The sequence below is a fragment of the Asparagus officinalis genome, chromosome 10, assembly GCF_001876935.1.
Source record: "Asparagus officinalis chromosome 10, Aspof.V1, whole genome shotgun sequence".
NCBI lineage: Eukaryota > Viridiplantae > Streptophyta > Magnoliopsida > Asparagales > Asparagaceae > Asparagus > Asparagus officinalis.
Window position 1 is genome coordinate 69007716 of NC_033803.1, and position 20605 is coordinate 69028320.

The 20605-nt window shown below is 37.4% G+C and overlaps 1 protein-coding gene across 1 annotated transcript; it reads left to right on the plus strand.

Moving 5' to 3' along the window:
* On the plus strand, positions 325 to 19831 carry LOC109825939 (histone deacetylase 8). Its single transcript, XM_020392854.1, has 4 exons — positions 325 to 661; positions 16674 to 17254; positions 18934 to 19271; positions 19342 to 19831. The coding sequence occupies exons 1-3, from the start codon at positions 394 to 396 to the stop codon at positions 19234 to 19236; spliced, it is 1152 nt and encodes a 383-aa protein (XP_020248443.1). The 5' UTR covers positions 325 to 393; the 3' UTR covers positions 19237 to 19271; positions 19342 to 19831.

The following is a 20605-nucleotide window of genomic DNA, read 5'->3' on the forward strand; positions in this document are numbered from 1 at the left end:
CATTATTTTTTGTGAAATGGCTTATTTTAAAAACTATATTAAATATATTATTCGTACATTATATAATATATCATATTATTATAACATATCATATTATATTAATTAATAACATTAAATATAGTTATAATTAATTAGTAATTATAATATAATATATTATATTTTAGTATAAAGTAAAAATGTGTTATATTATATAACATGATATATCAAACTAATTAGATATATTAATTCAGATTTAATTAATAAATAAATATTATACTTTTATAATATATCACGTCATCAATTATCTCGAATTATCCTAATTTATGCCGCATCCAAAAAAAAAAAAAAAATTATTCCGTTAGGACAATTATTTCGAAGTCCAGCATCCAAAACCCTAAGATCTCTAATTTCGCCATGGATCATCTTCAATCTCCACCCTCCCCTCAAAACCTCATCCACGTCTTCTACCACGAAGGCATACTGGCTCACAACGCGGGCACGGGCGTATTCGACAGCGGATTCGACCCGGGGTTTCTCGAGGTTTTGGACGGGCATCCGGAGAATTCGGATCGGGTGCGAAACATGGTATCCATACTCCGAAGAGGACCCGTTAAGGATTATATCAAGTGGCACGGCGGAAGGAGAGCCGAGATATCCGAGCTTCTTTCGTTTCATACTCCTGGTAACTCTCACTCTCTACTTCGATTGTTTGAAATTTATTAATTTCGGGGGGGTTTCATGCGAATTGTGATGTCGAATTCATTATTAATTTGGGGGGTTAGGATTTATGACTATGATATTATGATTTGAACTCACCAAGCTCATTTTCTCATTTAGAAACGAAAATATTAATGAAAAAAAATAACTATATGTATTTATTTCCGAGATAAATCAGGTATAGATAACAAATGGGTTAGGGCGCGTTTGGGTAAATTTTTTTTAAGGGTGGAAAGCTGACATTTTGTCAGAAAATGTCAGCTTTTCACCCAAAAACGCCTCTGTTAGAGGTGTTTTTGGGTGAAGAGCTGACATTTTCTGACAAAATGTCAGCTTTCCACTCTTAAAACCTCTCAAAAACAACAAAACAAACAGCCCCTTAAGTATGGATAGTAAATGACTGACACGCGCCGCATTTCTGCAACCAGTCATAGCTGTTTTAATGCAATAATAATATAAACTAGTTTCAGGCTGTGCGATGCACGGATTTGTTTAATATACAAAAAGTTGATGTAACAAAAGAATACAAAATAAAACAGTAATAATATATAAGTAGTCAGAAATGATACAACCTAAGTTGCATATATAGTATGGAAAATTAGAAAGTTTGGAAAACTTGAATCAGTTTATGATCATATATAGTTTAAAAAATGTAAATGTGTAAAAGCGGTATTCAGAAATATGGTGGGAGTTATTTTATTATTTATAAAGTAGAAAAAATTCAAAATTAAAGTGAAATATCTGATATCAAAAAAGTACCAAAATGGGTAAACTTAAAAAAATTAAAAAAATAAAAGGTTTGGAAAAATGTAAACATGGGAAAATAATATTTGAATATTTTGTTCAAGTCATATCAATATTTAAACCTTTGATAACTTTCCAAAGAAATTGGTAAAATAAAAGTGAAATGTTAAAAAACAAAGAAAATATAATACCTATTATATAAGGGGTGTATGTCATCCACCTGACGAAAATAAGAGACAATGTAATACCTAAATCAAATAAAGTCAGTGTAAAAAAATTGTATATGTTGCAATTTTAGAACATCATCAAACCATAAGAATACGACATAAGAAGTACTCAATTAGTTAAATAAAATGCAACTCTCACATACTCTATATAAACATAAGAAAGAACAAAAATATTGAAGTGAAATGCATTGCCATTGGAGAAAAATAACAAAACATAATATAAGAGAAATACATTCTAGTAAGATTATATTGAGTTCATCACTTACCAATAGTAAAGATAAACAAAGAAACAAACAGATCTGAAACAGAAAAATATAATTATATAAAAAGAAAAGAAAAATATACTTGTATAGGCAAAAAAATCTTTAATTCTATCTTTTCCTTTTGTATTCATTTTTTTCTTTTGTTAATGAAAGAGTGAGCAATCTACCAATCTGTAGAAAAACCATAACAGTTCAAAACAACAATAGAAAAAAATGACAACTTAAGATAGGATGAGCTATTTTCATGGAAGAATTAAAATCTGTCAAATTAGCATCAACTATGTCAAATTAGAGTGCATCAACTATGTCAAATTTTAGCCAAAAGCAACGTGTTAGCTTGTATTTGCTGTCATATTTCAGCCATTTAATTTTACAAACATTTAATGTATAACATTGTATTTCTTCACCCAGCAGATTTAAGTCTTGTGCATCAAAGTGTTCAAGTCAATAACAACGTTCAAAACTCCGAATCTTTATCTTGCAAACAACAATAAAAACACAAATTCTAATCATCATTTATTGATATTCATAATTAAATAAACAAATAACTAAAAAAAGTACCTCTTAAAATGACAAAGAAAGAAAATACAAAAGCATCCAATAACTTATCAGCCCATTACAATCAATTGCTTTCTTAATTTTTACACAACTCCATTCGTTTGACTTCAAGTGAATAAGCTAAAATATGCTTTTATATGTGAGCAAAAATTTTTACACAACTCCATTCGTTTGACTTCAAGTGAATAAGCTAAAATATGCTTTTATATGTGAGCAAAATAAGGAATATCAAGTGAATAAGCTAAAATATGCTTTTATATGTGAGCAAAATAAGGAATATAAGATCTCTAGTGAAGATACAAATATGAAAGATGAAGCAGACTTTGAATGTCTACCTACACTAATAGAAGTACCAAGTCTTTCTAGTATAAATTACATGAAAACTTCTTAGGGATCCTGTGGTGTCGTGACCAAGCTCTATTAGACTCACATTTTTTTTTCAATGAAGCAATATTTATATTATTTATGACAACACCATTAAAATGAGAAAACTAAAAGCCTTTTTTTAACAACAACTGAACAATACTATAGCTGAAACAAAATGAAATAGGTATCTTTCAGTTAGACTGATACGTCAAGCCTTACTCAAAATCAAGTCCAGTAATCCGCCTCCTTTCCCAATTCCAGTACCTGATACATCTCAAGGAGCTGCTACTGAATGTTACATAATCATCATCGTGTTCCTACGAAGTAGTTATCAATTTCATCAAATCTATACTTTGAAACATCCTCATACGACAGAGAACTTTTAATAAGATACATGAATTGAAAAATAAAATTTGAGTTTGTCAAACACGCACACAAACATGCACCACTATATACACATATATTATAGGACACGCTCAGATAGAGCTAACAAATTTATCCAAAACCTAAAATCACATTAGAATAATTTCATGCTATGAATTAGCCAAATAATAACTACTGAATTTTATGTTCTCAAGCATATAGTGTCTTAATTATAACCTTATAATTCGAAACATTGGTTCAAAAATTCGAGGAAGATTCTTAATATTACTAATTTCATAATACTTGATACAATGTTACAATCAAAACCCGGACAACCTTTAAAAAAGTGTATGTAAATGTAGTGATATTTCATTCAGAAACCAAAAAATTATATTATTTTAAATGCAATTTTATATCTAATGATATATTATCCGGCATTGAAAAATTCCCAAATGTTCACAACAATTAAATGTCTTAGGAAAAATCTCTTGAAATTCAAATAATCTGCAAAACATATGTCTTGAAGAAGTCGGAATGAAAAGAAGGGGATGACAGAAATGATAGGAAAACCCAAATCAGAAACTAAATTTTAATGCCAAACCCATCCCCTCCTCAACCCTTCCTTCCCCCTATACCTATACCATCCTCCTCGCCTCCACTGCCTTAAAGATGAACGGTCTTATACTTGAAAGGGGGTCGATTAGATTAGATTTAAAAAAAAACAAATTTCTCTATTACAGAGCAAAAGAGCTATAGATCCTATGTCTCCTAACCATTTAATGCTAAAAGGTTCTAAACTTCATTGGTAATAAATAATAACAAATTAAATGATATATATAAATAAATAAATACTAATTAAGATCTAACTACCTTCTTGCTTCCTTCATCATGTATATAAGAATAACTAAAAAAATAGAAACTATAACAGCTTGATTTGAGTCCATCTACATTTTATAAGAAAGATCATGCTTGTATATCAGTTGCGCTCTCGAAATTTCCAGAAATCAGTTTTTCTATGTCAATTTCTCATCTGAGTCCACTAACATTTGTTCTTCATATTCCAAAATCCTTTTCGGTACCATACACATGACTCTTCAAACAAATCATAGCATTCACCTAATAAATTCGAAAATATAGAAAAGTAAAACATTACGCAAAATGAGAATGATAGCTTCGAATAAATTCGAAAATATAGAAAAGTAAAACATTACGCAAAATGAGAATGATAGCTTCGTCTCACACCAACTTCCACTCAAAATTTTTCCAAAAAAAAAACATTACGCAAAATGAGAATGATAGCTTCGTCTCACACCAACTTCCACTCAAAATTTTTCCAAAAAAAAAGGGAATGTCACAAACCAAGAGGACTCATCGAAATACATGAAAGAACTCAAAAAGGTCTCACCTATGCGATTTCATACAGGAGCAAAGAAAACTCAAAAAAGATCAATTCCAACATGAGCTCACTAACATTAGTTCTTCATGTTCTAAAATCCATTTTTTTAACCACAAACATTAAGCTTCAAACATTTTTCATAATTCTTGCAATAACTTACAAAATAGAAGAAGGAAAACATTTACACACTATGATAGTGACAGCTTCATCTCACACAAAATTCTAAAATCTACAAAAACAGAAAAAGAAAGGAAATGTCAGAAACCAAGATTACGCATCAAAATACATCCAAATAAATTAAAAAGTTCTGACCTTTGAGATTTTTAATAGGAGCAAAAAGAACTTGAAAAAGTTCTTAACTTTCGGACATTTGATGGAATTTCTTAAGTTGGGTCTTTAGGGTTTGAAGAGATTAATGACTAAGGGAGAGGGAATCGCTCGTGGTTCGATTTGCTGCTTATTTCCTCAATGGGTTGAGGGATAGAGTGAAGAAAAGTGGATCTGAAGTAATGTGGGGGAAATTGTTAAGAGTGAGGAGGTGATTTGGGGAGTTGAAGGTGGTTTCTGATATCTAAGGAAACGAAGAGTCGGTCTTGGGAAATGAAGAACGGGGGAAAGAACGGGGGAAGCGAAGAGTCGGTCTTGAGATCCAAGGGTAAAACAAAAAGCGTTTTTTGCCATATAGATGGATATTAGGAATTGAAGAAAGGGTATTTAAGAAAGTAATTTTAAAAGAGCAGGAAGTTGCCAAGTGGCATGTGCAATGGTGTACTATTTTCCACTTGTACTATTTGTCAGGTGGCGTTTTCATGGGTAAAAGTTGCCAAGTGGCGTTTTCATGGGTAAGTTTTTAGTAATAGTATATAGATAGGTGTTTGCGTCAAAAGTTGCTCTCGTTGTGGAATTCATTATATCTTCAGTCGATTACAACAAATTCAAAAGAAATAGTCTTTTTATAAGACTTCTTTTACACAACAAAATGAAAATTATAACTTTTTAGAAACAAACACAGGATCGTTGTTTGGATCGCTGCTTGCGTGGGATCTTTGCCTGTGCCGGGAGCGCTTTGGCTCGTGGACCACCAAATCACAGATTCTGATTGAATCGTGAGGGGTTTAGTGATTCTTCCTTCGTTTATCGAAGTGAGAATTTGAAACGATATCTTATCAAAGTAAGATAGTCGTTTTTCTTGAAATCAAGTCAAAGCTCGAATCTCAAGGAATTGCCAGAAGCTCAGGAACTCTGCTCTGTCTGCTCCAAAGTGCTCAAGAATGATCAGCCCCTTCAAAAATCGATCTCAGGGGGTATTTATAGCCTCCAGGATGAACAGTGCTTCCGAGACAGTGTTTACTGTCTCGGTGGGCGAGACAGTGTTTGCTGTCTCGGCCCGCGAGACAGTAAATACTGAGCCTTCGAGAACTGTCTCGCTCTGCGAGACAGTAAAGACTGTCTCGCGGGCGAGACAGTAAAGACTGTCTCGCGTGCGAGACAGTAAAGTCTGTCTCGCGGGCGAGACAGTAAAGTCTGTCGTTTTCTTTGATTTTTTGATAATCTCCTTTTGAGCTGCGCTTGGATATCTTTCAGCATTTTTTGATGCCTACAGATACCCCCTCCAAAGTGTTTCAGACTTATTCTTTTATAGAGGAGTCTGGGACACTTTGGATAAGACAGGTCTTATTTGCAATCCTTTCAATACTTGATTGAGTAGATCGTGTAGAAGAATCTGTAAAATGGCTCCAGCTCTTAATCTCTTCATTCATTTGTCTATCCAGTTCTTTGCAGAACAGCTAATGTTCTCCCGGCATCGCGTTTATCGCTTGACCGTTGTTGAGAACTTGAATCGAGGCTGGTATTTCCAGATTGATGCTTGTATGTCCATTGAGAGTTCGTCAGGTTATCCTTAAGAATATTCAGATTAATATTCTCCAGAAACTGCCTGCCCAGTGTAGGAAAATAGTTTAGACTCGTGTACCTATTGGAGTAATATGGTCTCTTTTTTGTTGGTAGAGATGAACCCAATGATGGAGAGGAAGAATTTTATATTCTATCTCCTGGTCTCTTTTTTGTTAGTAGAGATGAACCCGAAATCAGAGAGGAAGAATTTTTCTCTTTTTTGTTGGTAGAGATAAACCCGAAATCGGAGAGGAAGAATTTTATATTCTATCTCCTGGTCTCTTGTTTGTTGGTAGAGATGAACCTGAAATCGGAGAGGAAGAATTTTATATTTTATCTCCTAAGTGCAAAGGAAACTCAAAGTGGGATCTCCACTTAAAGAATCTGGACGGGTTTGAATAATCCTAACTGTCATAAGGTTTGATTATTCAACTAAAAGTGGACCTCTCGTTCATGGAATGAATCGAGAAAAGATTTTGGTTGTGGTCCTAACTGTATTAAGGTTTGACCAAGTGGGAGTTTTGAGACGATACTAACTGTTTAAATGTTTGATCTTTCAATTTGAGTGGACCTCTCGTTCATGGAAGGAATCGAGAGGGGATTTTGTCTTTGGTCCTAACTGTTTAAAGGTTTGACCAAATAGGGGTTTGAGACGATCCTAACTGTTTAAAGGTTTGATCGTTCAATTTGAGTGGACCTCTCGTTCATGGAAGGAATCGAGAGGGGATTTTGGCTTTGGTCCTAACTGTTTAAAGGTTTGACCAAATAGGGGCTTGAGACGATCCTAACTGTTTAAAGGTTTGATCGTTCAATTTGAGTGGACCTCTCGTTCATGGAAGGAATCGAGAGGGGATTTTGGCTTTGGTCCTAACTGTTTAAAGGTTTGACCAAAATGGGATTTTGGTTTTGGTCCTAACTGTTTAAAGGTTTGACCAAAATGGGAATTTGAGACGATCTTAACTGTTTAAAGGTTTGATCGTTCGATTTGTGGACCTCTCGTTCATGGAAGGAATCGAGAGGGGATTTTGGCTTTGGTCCTAACTGTTTAAAGGTTTGACCAAAATGGAAATTTGAGACGATCCTAACTGTTTAAAGGTTTGATCGTTCAATTTGTGGACCTCTCGTTCATGGAACGAATCGAGAGGGGATTTTGGCTTTGGTCCTAACTGTTGGAGTACGTCATCCTCAGTCGCATGTTCGAGTTATCCTTAAGAATATAAGATTCTCTAGGAACTTCCCGTTACATAAATCATCCACCCCCAGCTTCCTTTGTGAAGCTGGGTTTACCATTGTATTCAGTTGGATGATCGAGAAGCAGTTTATACTTGTATATTCTTTGGAGTGATGGAAAACAGTTTATACTCGTGTACCCGATGGAGTTGGGGTCATTTTTATTTGGCTTGTTTCGCCGTTATGACACCAGAGTCAATTAAGGCTTGGATTTTGTTTTTTAGTCCAAAACAAACCTTAGTGGGATGAAGAACCCTTCTGTGGTATGCACAGTAGTTTGGATCCGTAATCCTTTTAGCTCCCTCCTGATCTTTAATAGGTGGTAGCTCGATCTTGTCGTTGGCGAGGAGGTACTTCGAGATGGCTGGAGCTTCATCATCTTCGAAAGAATACTCCTTTTGGAACCTCGGATCGAGAGTCGCGTTCACAGGAATTGGGGATGTCGTCGGTTGACCTCTCTCAACTTTCTTTCTTTTAAGAAAGTGTTCAGCTTGTTCGCTACGTAATTTTAACTCTTTTCAAGTTTTGGATGGTACGACCCCCAGAGCTTCCAGGACATCGATGGAGAAATTATTATGGCATGTTTGCAGGATGAACTCCTCTGTAACAGGATCTCTGCAATTCATTGCCTTGTTACGGAAGCGCTTGACAAAATTATCGACTGACTCTCCGTCTTTTTGCTTCTCATCTAGAAGGGTTCCGATTGACACTTCGGTATCATCATCGAAAAAGTTGCTGAGGAATAAACTTTCCATGTCATCCCAGCAATTGATGCTCCCTGGCTTGAGACGTCGATACCAATCGAAGGCGGGACCACGAAGAGTGCCAACGAATGACCGGACCATTAAAGTCTCGTTTTCAGAAATCATGCCCACATGAGACTTGAAATAAATCAAGTGCTGAGTAGGCGAGCTTTTCCCGTCAAACGTTGTGAAGTTAATCAGATTGAATTTTGCCGGGTACGGTATTGAATCCCATTCTCTTAGATAAGGACATGGAATACCCGTCTTTTTCACTTCTTGAGCCGTCATCAAAGCGTTGATTTTGTTTTCAAGCTCTTTCATTTTCTCGTCATCGCCTATGTCTTCATTCGAAGGACGTTGAGGAGAATGAGTTAGGCCATCCCCTGTAAGAGGTGCCATTGAACCACCCCCAATATCGTTATTGGGAGGATGCGTTAATATTGCTATTGGGAGGAGTATCAGCCATAATGACTTCATCCACTTCTGGATCACTATCATCTATAACATTCTGAGTGTGGCGACTAGATTCAGCTCGCTGACTGGACTCAGGAGGTTGAGGCCGTTGAGCTAGCAATTCTCTCATTTATTGGATAGCTAACTCCATCTATGTCCTCATTTCAGCTCTAATTTCTTCACGTTGTTTGGCTAGAGCTTCTTGAAGTATTTGAGTGAACTGATCAGAGGTGATTGTGAGTACTTCTCTGGTTTGTCCTGTGCTAGATACCGTATCATCCGAAGCGATCGCAGAGCAAGTATCCGAGAGCTCATCCTCTGATGACATTCCTTTATGCATTCTCTTGTAGTCTCTATGCCTGATGGCTCCTAACTGGAATCGGGACATCCGTTTGGCAATTCTTGAATTGACTTTTCCTCTCGGGGAAAAGTCAGGATCTGAGTCACTTGAATGCCGCTTAGACTTTCTTTTATCAACCATGTTGATGGTGACTTCAGGGAGTTCATCCTCTTGGACAGCAAGTTTATTGCAGAAATGTCCCGGCTTGGGCTTTGACATTTCGGTGAAAAGTCTCTGGACCATTGAGACTCTTTGCGGGATGGCTTCTCGTTTGGAGTAATCATCTTCCGACAATACTGCTCTAATGAGTCGCACACAGGAACAATGAGAGTTCATTTTTTGAACAATTCTCTTTCGAAATCTATTCAAACCCACAATTTGATAGTATGATTCATCGGTATGATTGCCGGAAAATCCTATCGTCTGTTGGTATGACCTCCCAGGCATAACGATGTCTTTTGGCGAACACGTCTTCTTCTGGGGGTGTAAAACCTTATTGGCATTCTCAGGACAAATTATTGTTGCCTTTGAGCGATCCAAGGTTATTTCAGGAGTCACACGTTTGGAACCACCCCCTTGCGGGTATGGAGTCTTAACGGGCCCCGAATGCTGATTTTGCATAACTCCAGACTTCGGAATCCAGACTTTGTAGAATTTTGGTGGTTCTTTGGCCACCGTTTTCTTGTTTCTTTCTCATCTTTGTTGTAAGAGAGCACGGGCATAAGCAGTGTTTGCACGACGCTTTTGTATACGTTCTTTGAGGGTTGAGCGAGCCCTCTTGACAAAAGTCCATTCATCCGTCGTTAATTTAGCAGAGGTATGAGTTATTGGTCGTTGAGACAACTGAACCACTCGATGCCTCCTCGACTCTAGGTCCGCGTGATAACGAACCCCGTCGGTTTGTTCCAAGGCCTTAGCTATTTGGCGAGCGCGGCGCTGACGTTGTCTCTGACGAGCCCTCTTCGTCAGTGTCAATGAGCTTTGATTCGATGACTCTTTAACTAGATAAGAGTCATCATGAGCAGAGATGTTACGAGTAGAATTCTCAGCAACAATGAGGCGAGAGTCTTCATTTGTAATGTTCGACGGAGTCGAAAACTTGAAAACCTTCTTAGAAGATGAAATTTTCCTGCATTTGTGAGGCGAGGAAGACTTTGAGGATAAGGCTGACAGATATTCCTCAAATTTCGCTTGGTCAAATTCGTACTCGACCGTGGATTCAATCGGTATCTTGATTGGCTGCGACACGACGGTCTCGGCAGCGAAACCGTTGGCTCCCACTGTGGTCGCCAGTGTGCCGGGAGCGCTTTGACTCGTGGACCACCAAATCACAGATTCTGATTGAATCGTGAGGGGTTTAGTGATTCTTCCTTCGTTTATCGAAGTGAGAATTTGAAACGATATCTTATCAAAGTAAGATAGTCGTTCTTCTTGAAATCAAGTCAAAGCTCGAATCTCAAGGAATTGCCAGAAGCTCAGGAACTCTGCTCTGTCTGCTCCAAAGTGCTCAAGAATGATCAGCCCCTTCAAAAATCGATCTCAGGGGGTATTTATAGCCTCCAGGATGAACAGTGCTTCCGAGACAGTGTTTACTGTCTCGGTGGCCGAGACAGTAAAGACTGTCTTGGGTTCCGAGACAGTAAAGACTGTCTCGGAAATAGTAACTGTCTGACAGTTTTTGTTGTAACTGCCTTCCCACGTTTTAAAACTCCGTTATTTTGGCAGTTGTCAACGTGATTCTCGCCCACAACGTTTTCCATGTTCTTTGGCAGTTAATAGCCACGTGACGGCGGTTTATAAAACAGTTTCTGAGCCTTCGAGAACTGTCTCGCTCTGCGAGACAGTAAAGACTGTCTCGCACGGCGAGACAGTAAAGACCGTCTCGCACGGCGAGACAGTAAAGTTTGTCTCGCGTGCGAGACAGTAAAGTCTGTCTTTTTCTTTGATTTTTCGATAATCTCCTTTTAAGCTGCGCTTGGATATCTTTCAGCATTTTTTGACGCCTACAATAGGTAATATAGGTTTTTAAAAGAGGACAATTTAAAGAAGGAAAAATTGCTTCTAGGCCCAAAATTTAAACTTTCAATGTACCCCAGCCCCTCCTATTTTTTTAATGTGCTTCAGCCTCTTTTTTTTAAAACATTATGTTCAGGCCCCTCCATCATGATTTCAGCTCATGATTAGACACATCAGCTCCTAAAATCCAGATTTTACCCTCTTCTCTTTCTCATGCCAGCGGATGTTAACTATTATAGATAACATGTTAACTTTTATAGATAACAAGTTAATTATTATAGATAACATGTTAACTATTACAGTTCACACATTGAGCTCAAACGAAAACCATTAGCACATCCTTCTCCCCCATTGGCACGTGGGTCGCGTCCAGCATCTCCGCCAAGCCCTCATCGTCTGGAAATGCTTTTGGCGACCGAACCCACGGAACCGGGGGAGGCGATGGTGCGGGAGGGCTGAGGGAGGTGCGGTAAGCAGGATTGGCGGCCGTTGTATGTTATTGTTGTTGGGGGGGGGCGGGAGGCGAAAGTAGGGCGGCCGGCACAGATCGGGGTTGACGTGAGCGGCGCAGGTGGGCCTGGGGTGGGTCGAGGAAGGAAGGGTAAAATGGGGATTATGTATGGAGTTTGCATGGAAACTTGGGGAGAGGGGCTTGGACACAATTTTTTCAAAAAAATAGGGGTGCAGCACATGTGTTAAAGTTGGGGGGGCTGGGGCACATTCAAAGTTTGGATTTGGGGTCTTGAAGCAATTTTCCCTTTAAAGAATCCAATTTTAAATTTTAATTTAAACAATGGCCATATTTGCAAATAAAATACTCTTGACAATTTTAGAGTAAAAAAGAACGGAAATTCCAAATTTAGTTAAACAAACAATCAACTTTTTATATTTTTTAATAAGACGAAACCAAAACTCTACCATGTTAGCAATTTAGGCTGAAATTTGTTGTGCACAATTAAAATGAAACCCGGTCCAATTATCTGGGTCAATGTTTGTTAGACACCAAACTGTTCGCCGCTCAAGCCAACAGTCTGGATAGCAATCCACAGGTGGACCAAGATGAACTCGTAAAAGAGGTAGCAAATTCAGAGTTAGGATGATCCAAACCTTCAGCATTCGAACCCACAAAGTTCGCTGTTACCGCTCCCTTGGAGCAAGAGCAGCCAAGTGAGAGCTTGTTGGGGGGAATGCACAGGGCCTCAACAGCTCGCTATTCTCGGGTTTTCCAATCCCAGTTCAATGCTTTCCCAACCTTGGGTTCACTTAAAACTTAAATATCAGGTGTGACCGGTTTCGACTTGAATTGATGATGTGGCGGAAACTTGATTGTTGTTTATAAAGGACAGTCCGGTACACGAAGGTCGTGCTATGCATGGGTTCTGGGAATGGGTCAGATCGATTTTATGAATAATCTGAATCCTGGTTAGTTTTTAATTAAGTTTAAAAAAATTATTAAAAGATTGTCCTTCTAGGGAAGAATCGTTGAAAATGTTAAATAGTTTTGCAACCAACTCAAGCATATGCTTGAATAAGAGCGGATCTATTGTGTTTGTTAATTGCCTGGCTAGGAAAGTTATGAGGGTGATGCTTGACACGTTTAGTATTAAGAAAACCTATAAAAATAGAAATGTGAGGAAGGTGATTGCTTCCTAAAAGAATGGGAGTCCTGTAAAATTAGAAGCATCTCTTGACATTCCCTGTTTCTAAAAGTACAGGTTGTTTGGAAAATTTTCTTTTATGCTGCAGTACTATAAATAGATGCCATGTCAACGCTATATCAGAAAACTTTTATTCACTTTCCACTTTCTCATGAGAGATTTTATACTTGTACTTTCTAGCATTGTCCAATTTGTTGTGAGAGATGGCTGGATTTTGTTCTAGGAAAAGAAATATGAATATCAATGAATGTAGTGAGATAATGGGAAATTGTGTTTCCAGATAAGTTTCTCCTTTCTCATTGTCCAATTACTCATTTTCTCCTTTCTCTCCATATAGTTTTTGGTGAGAAATTGTTGCAGTGTGAAAATGGAAAATTGTGTTTCCAGTTCCTCACTTTCTCACTCACAATGTTGTTTGGAAAATTTTATTGAGCAAGTCTTCAATACATTGTTAGTTAAAAAAAATTTACACGCAAATTGGAGGAGCCTCTACTGCCACAGGATGGGCAAGCACCCATTATACCTTTGTCTTGCTATTTTCTAAAAGAATTTTACTCTGATGCCACAAAATGGTTTAAACTTGTTTTTTGCATGCTGTTGTTAATCTAGCTGCTGTGTGAGCATATTTTGTATATATGGTAAGAACACTATAGCCATGCTTTTGGAGTAGAGGGTATGGCTTTGGTATGGCTTTAACTTGTAACAAACATTTTTGATAATTAGGAAGGCTGAGGTATCTGTTGGATGCCCCATTTATTGTCTAAAAGAGTTTTTACTCTGATGCCTCGAGCACATATACAATTAAATTTTCTTTAAAAAACATGTACAATTGAAAACGTGTGATTAGCTTGGATGATATTTCAATTTGAAAATTGTCAACCTGGTGAAAACTCCTAATATTGTTAGTGACAAAGGTGAATTGGAGCTGCTTGCAGTGCCAATATTTTAAACGTTGGTTGTTTCTTCCTTACTGGTGTTTTTTTAGGATATCCCCAATATATGAGAGATGTTCATGGATGATTCCCACTGTTATAAATAGCGATAAATAGCGCCGCAATAGCGGCGCTAATAGCGCTAATGGTCCCGTCCCGCTACGTTATCGCCCAATAGCGGTGACATATTGCAGAATATGCGCTTTCTGTTCGCATAAGCGATCAATAGCGCGTCAAAGCAGTGAATAACGAGCGATTGTGGGCAAAATTCACTTTTTGACCCCTATTTAAAAGCGATTGAGGTTTATTTTTTCTAAAATTAAACATGACCCGTAACCGCTGCATCCTGTCGCCTCCCGCCCCGTTGTCTCCCACGATTTCCAGGGTATTCTCGCAGCCTCCCACAACCTCCGACACCTACTTTAGCACTTCCTCTCACCTCCGTTCTCCATGAGCTCCTTCTACTGCGGTCCTCTCACCTCTCAGCTCATCTTGTCGAAGACGACGACTCTTTGACTCCTCCTCTAGTCGTCTTCAGTATTATGTGACGGTTACATGTGTATTTCATGTTTAGAATCTCTTTAGATTATTAAATATGCACTTTTAGATTTTTTAGATTTTTCTTTAATTTTTTTTCGAGTATTTGTACATATCTAAATTAGACTATTGTTTGACTTTGCGTTTTTTACCGCTATTTTACCGCAATAGCCCCAAATAGCCTTAGTGATGCCTCACCGCTACACGACTGATGCTTCCTTGCTAAACTTTGGAATGAAAATAATAAATGTTTATCTCTTTTCTTAAAGCATAATGAAACAAGCTGAAGAAATTCCCTCTCCTGCCTCAATATGTATCTCTAGATCTCTCTTCTATTTTCTTTTCTTTTGCAGTACTTTTAACGCAAGTAATTAGAGCCTTAATCTTGGGATCATCCTGTCCTTCCTTTCTCATCCTTGAACAAAAAACTTTATATAGATTTAAAAAATGTCTACAGAAAGTCCTCTTTAAGATTTGCATGTTCACGGAAGTACCCCTAAGATTTTAAAAGTGATACTTCCCCTCCCTTTCGGTTTTTTGAAGTTAATTTGGATGTAAAAGTCTATAGTAATAGAATATTATAATTAGCTGTTGTCTATAGAACCATGTACATGGCTATTAAAGTAAACCTTAAAGGGTATTTTCTCTCAATTCTACAAACCAAATAGAGGGGTTTTCTATTATTTACCTTTTAAACAGGGGTTAACTGCAGATAAACCCCAGGTATTATAATGAGGATAAGAAATGGCAATATTTGATTAGTTGATATATTTTTGAATTTTGTAATCTAAAATTTGAAATTTGAAATTTGAAATTTGAAATTTGAAATTTAAAATTTAAAATTTAAAATTTAAAATTTAGTTTAATTTTAGTTGAGTGATTTGAGGGATTATTGTTTGTTTCTATTTTTATTGCACGTTGTGTGCACGTAGTTTTTTTTATAAATAAAGTTGTATGAGACTATTGAAAATCAATGAATTATTAAAAATTGAAATGAAATTTGAGTTGGCTTAATTTGGGTGTGAAACCTAGGCCTCGGGTGTGAAACCCTAGGCCAATACATGTTCCTCTTCTTCTAGTTGTCAAACCTTTATCTTCTCCCATTCATCTGTTCATCTCACAGCCTCGCTGCCCCCACCCCTTCTCTTCCACAAGCTACCGATCTATCCCTGCTCTCCTTACCTTCGAGCAGACGTCGTTCCCGCCTCCATAAGCCGTTAGAATCACCTCAACAGTCGTTGATTTCCCTCCGTCCTCCACTCTTAGAGCCGTCATTTATTCAGCCTCGTCCCAACGCCTGCCACTTGCATCGACCCGACGACTACCCGTGGGACATCGCACCACCTTCATCCCGTCGTCGCGTCGTCATCAGTTCAACACCGTCGCACTCGTCGTCATCAGATCTTCGCCTCATCATCGTCGTTCAGTTCACCGTTGTCGCACCACCTTCAGAGGTCTCTCACGTCGAGTTTGTTCAGACCGACGAAGGTTTCGTTTTCTTTCGTTCCTCTTTATTTTTCTGTCAATCTCATTTTGTTAGTTAATTGCATGAGTATATTACCTCTAAACTCTTATCATATATTCACTGTTTAAAGTATAATTGTGAGTTGAGAGTAACTGAACATGTGATTGTTAAAACTTGATATTGATTGTAAAACTTGTGCAATGATAATGAATATTGCAATTAAATTAATCGAGATTGGAATTGTTCATAACTGTCGATGCAAATCTTATTAAAATCCATCTGTCACATTAATTGTTTTTAAATTAATTTCCTACCGAATTCCATCTGTCACATTAATTGTTTTTAAATTAATTTCCTACCGAATATTATGAATTTTGGCGAAACGGTGCGTTGTTTAAATTACCGAATATTATGAATTTTGGCGAAACGGTGCGTTGTTTAAATTAGATCGCTGATTCCGATAGACCCCCTCCCCCGTTTCGCATCATATTATCCCCCAGATGTGGATAGACCCCTATAGCTTTATTGTTGCAGATACCCCTGAGTGAAAATATTTGGCGGATTTTCCCTAAGGATATTTATTTTTCAAAATAATAAATTCTTTTCCTCTGAGCGTAAAAGTGTCTATCTGCGGCAATGGAACTATAATGGAACTATAAGGGGCCTATCGGCGGGTGATGGTACATGGGGTGTATCCACATTTAATTCCAAAAAAATAGTGATGGAGAAGCTGTAGCCTATCTGGTATAAACTATCTATTTCCTGATATTTGATTTTTTTGTTCTGATGCCAGAATACATAGAGGAACTTGTACAAGCTAATAGATCCAGGGGCAAAGAAATCTGTGCTGGCACTTTCTTAAACCCCGGCTCATGGGACGCTTGCCTTCTTGCTGCCGGAACCACATTATTAGCAATGAAACATATATTGGATCAACATGCAAAACTTTCTTATGCTCTAGTTCGTCCACCTGGTCATCATGCACAGCCTTCTCAAGCCGATGGATATTGCTTTTTAAATAATGCCGGTCTTGCTATTCAACTCGCTCTAGATTCTGGATGCAAAAGAGTTGCTGCAGTTGACATTGATGTCCATTATGGAAATGGCACTGCTGAGGGTTTTTATAGGTCGAATAATGTTCTTACGATCTCCCTTCATATGAGTCATGGTTCTTGGGGTCCTTCACATCCTCAAAATGGAACTATTGATGAAGTTGGTGAAGGTGATGGTTTTGGATATAATTTGAATGTACCTTTGCCTAATGGAACCGGGGATGAGGGTTATGTGTATGCCATGAATAGATTGGTGGTTCCAGCTCTGCGAAAGTTTGAGCCGGAGGTCATTGTTCTAGTTGCAGGGCAAGATTCAAGTGCAGTGAGTTTAACTGTAGATTTAGCTTCTTCTAAAGTTTTGCATTTTATTGCCGTTATACTGTATTGGTTTAAAACTGTTTTTCAGGATTATAAATTATAACCCTCAACCCTCACCCTCACCACATGTAGACTGTTTTCTTTTTCTTTTTTTAATTATAAATTTGAAGCTGTCAGCCACATAGATTCGCTCTTATAGAATTACGTATTTGAGGGTGAACTGCAGGGACACCCCTTACACTGTAGAGGGTTGGAGGGTAATCATTTACCCCACTAAAGCTATATTTATTTTCACTCACACCTGAGTTCCAGATGACGTTGTTTCTATTAGAATATAAAATTATAACCCTCAATCCTCACCATAACTTCGGGAGATTTGGAGCAGTGGCAAGTCATTTTACGATTTCCTTGTTAGGTCGAAATGTGACTTGAGAATCACATGCTGCAAACCACCTTTTGCCCCTATCAGTTTTTTCACGGCTGAACCGAGGGCAAAAGGTAATTTGTCATCATGTGATTCTCACATGCCATAAACTAAAGAAGAAATAGCATAAATTGAGGTTCTGGGGGTGTATAGTGCAAGGTTTTAAATATCGGTTATAGGGGATTTATCGGACGGTCAAAATCCTTATCGGATAGCGGAAATCAGGGATATATCGGGGATAAGTAGTATTTATGGGAGTGATATATTAAATGGTGTATATATAATATAATAACCAAAAAATGTAGTCTAACCATACTTAATGAAATATAAACATACCAAAGTATAAATAATCATGTTTAGAATCACTAACCAATTGTAGAAAACAAGTCGGGTCGGGTTTAATAACTCACTAAATAACTGCCCATTACCCAAAAATTGAACTCAAAATTTGGCCCGATAAAGACGATATTTAGAGCCTTCCTTATCGGCCAATAAGTACCTTTATTGCCGATAACTCGCTGATAAACCCCAAAAAATGATAACCGATTAAAATTCCTACTTATCCTAGCGGAAAGCTCCCAAATCTGATAACTCGGCGATAATATCGGATTATTGTCCGATATTTAAAACCATGGTATAGTGCTAATAAAATGGTTTTCAGCATACAAGTGGCTACACCCGATAGTACATGAGGTGAATCTGCAATTGACATTATATTCTAATGTTAGACATGCTTTTCTGATCCACATCATTTACATGAGGTGAATCTGCAATTGACATTATATTCTAATGTTAGACATGCTTTTCTGATCCACATCATTCTATATTCCTCAGATTGTTTCATGTGATGGTGATGTGAGCATGTTACGTTTCCTGTATCAGTTCATAGTAGGTCTAATATGACTTACAGCGAAACTGTGTCAAATATATTTTGGGTTCAGTGACTTCTTTCCCCTAAACTATTAAGTTTGTCATTTTCAGACCTAAACTATTAAGTTTGTCATTTTCAGACCCATCATACCACCTGAACTATAACTTTCCTGTCATTAATTCATTTAAAATAAAATAAAAAACGATAAGTGGTAACTAGGTATTGAAAATGATCCTTCATGGGGTAAGATGGGACTTGAAAATAGTGCAAGGGTAGGCATGGATGAATTTAAAAGCTTATGGGGGGCAAGTAGAGTCTGAACTCTGAAGCCACATATTTTTAATTTCCACTTCTTTTAGGTTTGACGAATAGCTTTTATTTGTTGCAGTTTGATCCTAATGGAAGGCAATGCTTGACAATGACGGGTTATCATAAAATTGGCCAAATAATTAGGACCCTGGCAGATTTGTACAGTAACGGGCGTCTCCTAGTGGTTCAAGAAGGAGGTTACCATGTAACTTATGCCGCATATTGTCTCCATGCAACCCTAGAAGGTGTTCTCGATCTTCAGGACCGCCTATTATCAGATCCCATTGCTTATTACCCTGAGGACAAGGGATATAGTATTAAAGTTATTGATGCCATTGAGAAATATTGGAGAGATTCTATCCCCTTCCTGAAGGAGCTTTGATAATGTTTCCCTTGTGCTATTCTGCAATTTAACAGGTATGATTGGCCGTGCTCCACCTTCTTTAGGACGATTATGTCGATCATGACAATTTTTTTCCCTTAACAGAATAGGTTACGAGTATCCATTCTCGCTGAGGAGGAGGTTGTTAAGAGTATAAAATTATAACCCTCGACCCTCACAACAACTACAGAGTTTTGGTGCGGTGGCAGGGACGTTTGGTATAATGCCAGACGAAAAGAGGATACTGCTGCTTGATTCCAGGGCTGGGACCTTTGACGGTAGATATTACATCGGTAGCAAGACACCACAGGACATATTTAGCATAATAATTGCCTGTCTCTAGAAAAGAAAATAGTTCTGTTTGTGAAGTGAATCCCATTTTAGGCTTACTTTGATAGTGGTCCAAGATTTATGTGTAAACTATGTTTAGGGTATTGAAAATACTAGAGAGCATATATTCTCTCTTATAAGTGGATCAAACTGCGAACTTGTAGGCAGGAGAATATGGTCTACAACCAGAAAATGACACTGGGGAATTTCTGTATTGATTCTAAGAGCATCTCCAACAGCTTCTCCATTTTTTATTTTTGAAGAATTTAGTTAGGTTTTGGCCCAACAGATTCCCCATCTCATTCCCCAAAATAGGGATGGAGGAGAAAAAATGGGGAAGCTTCCCCAAATCTGCAGCATTCTCCAAATTTTTGGAGGAAAAAAAAGATTTTTCAAAATGGGGAAGCTGTTGGAGTTGGTGTAAAAATTAGTTGGAGAATATGACTTTTGCTTCCCTATTTTGAAGAAAATTTTAGAGAAGCTGTTGGAGATGCTCTAAGTACTTTGTACGACAACAACGGGCGGTAACTGAATTTTTCACTTTTAAATTTCTTTTCTTGGGTTATGAGTTCGATTTCGTGGGCGAATTCTTCATAAATTCTTCATAAAAAATGGTTGCATTTATATTGAAAAAAAGAAAAAGATAAAGTAAAAGAAATCAAAGGGAAAATATATGGGAAAAAAATTCGTACTTTGAAAATTTTGACTTTTAAACTTCTTACTCCCTTATTAATATTATTATTTTATTTTATTTGCATTAGTTGACTTTGTTTTTTGTGCAATTTATTATGAGCCATGAACATGAGACTGAGCTTTCCTGCGCATTTATTGAAACAGGAAAGTCTTGGCTTCAGGTGGGAGAAACATCATGAAATGAGCTTCTCAGCTTAACATAAACTGCCGATTATGTGATGAGAAATTCAACATTATAAATAATTTCATCTAAATGTTGGGCTTGTGATTATTTGCGACAATTTTCTTATAATTAACTTTAAATGGTCCTAGCAAAAAAAAAAAAGGTGGGGGGGGGGGGGGGGGG

Excerpts from the sequence above, each read along its gene's own strand:
- LOC109825939 (XM_020392854.1), top strand. The coding sequence starts at position 394 with ATGGATCATCTTCAATCTCCACCCTCCCCTCAAAACCTCATCCACGTC. Across the intron at positions 662-16,673 it reads TCTTTCGTTTCATACTCCTG|AATACATAGAGGAACTTGTA; the intron begins GTAACTCTCACT and ends TTCTGATGCCAG. Across the intron at positions 17,255-18,933 it reads CAGGGCAAGATTCAAGTGCA|TTTGATCCTAATGGAAGGCA; the intron begins GTGAGTTTAACT and ends TATTTGTTGCAG.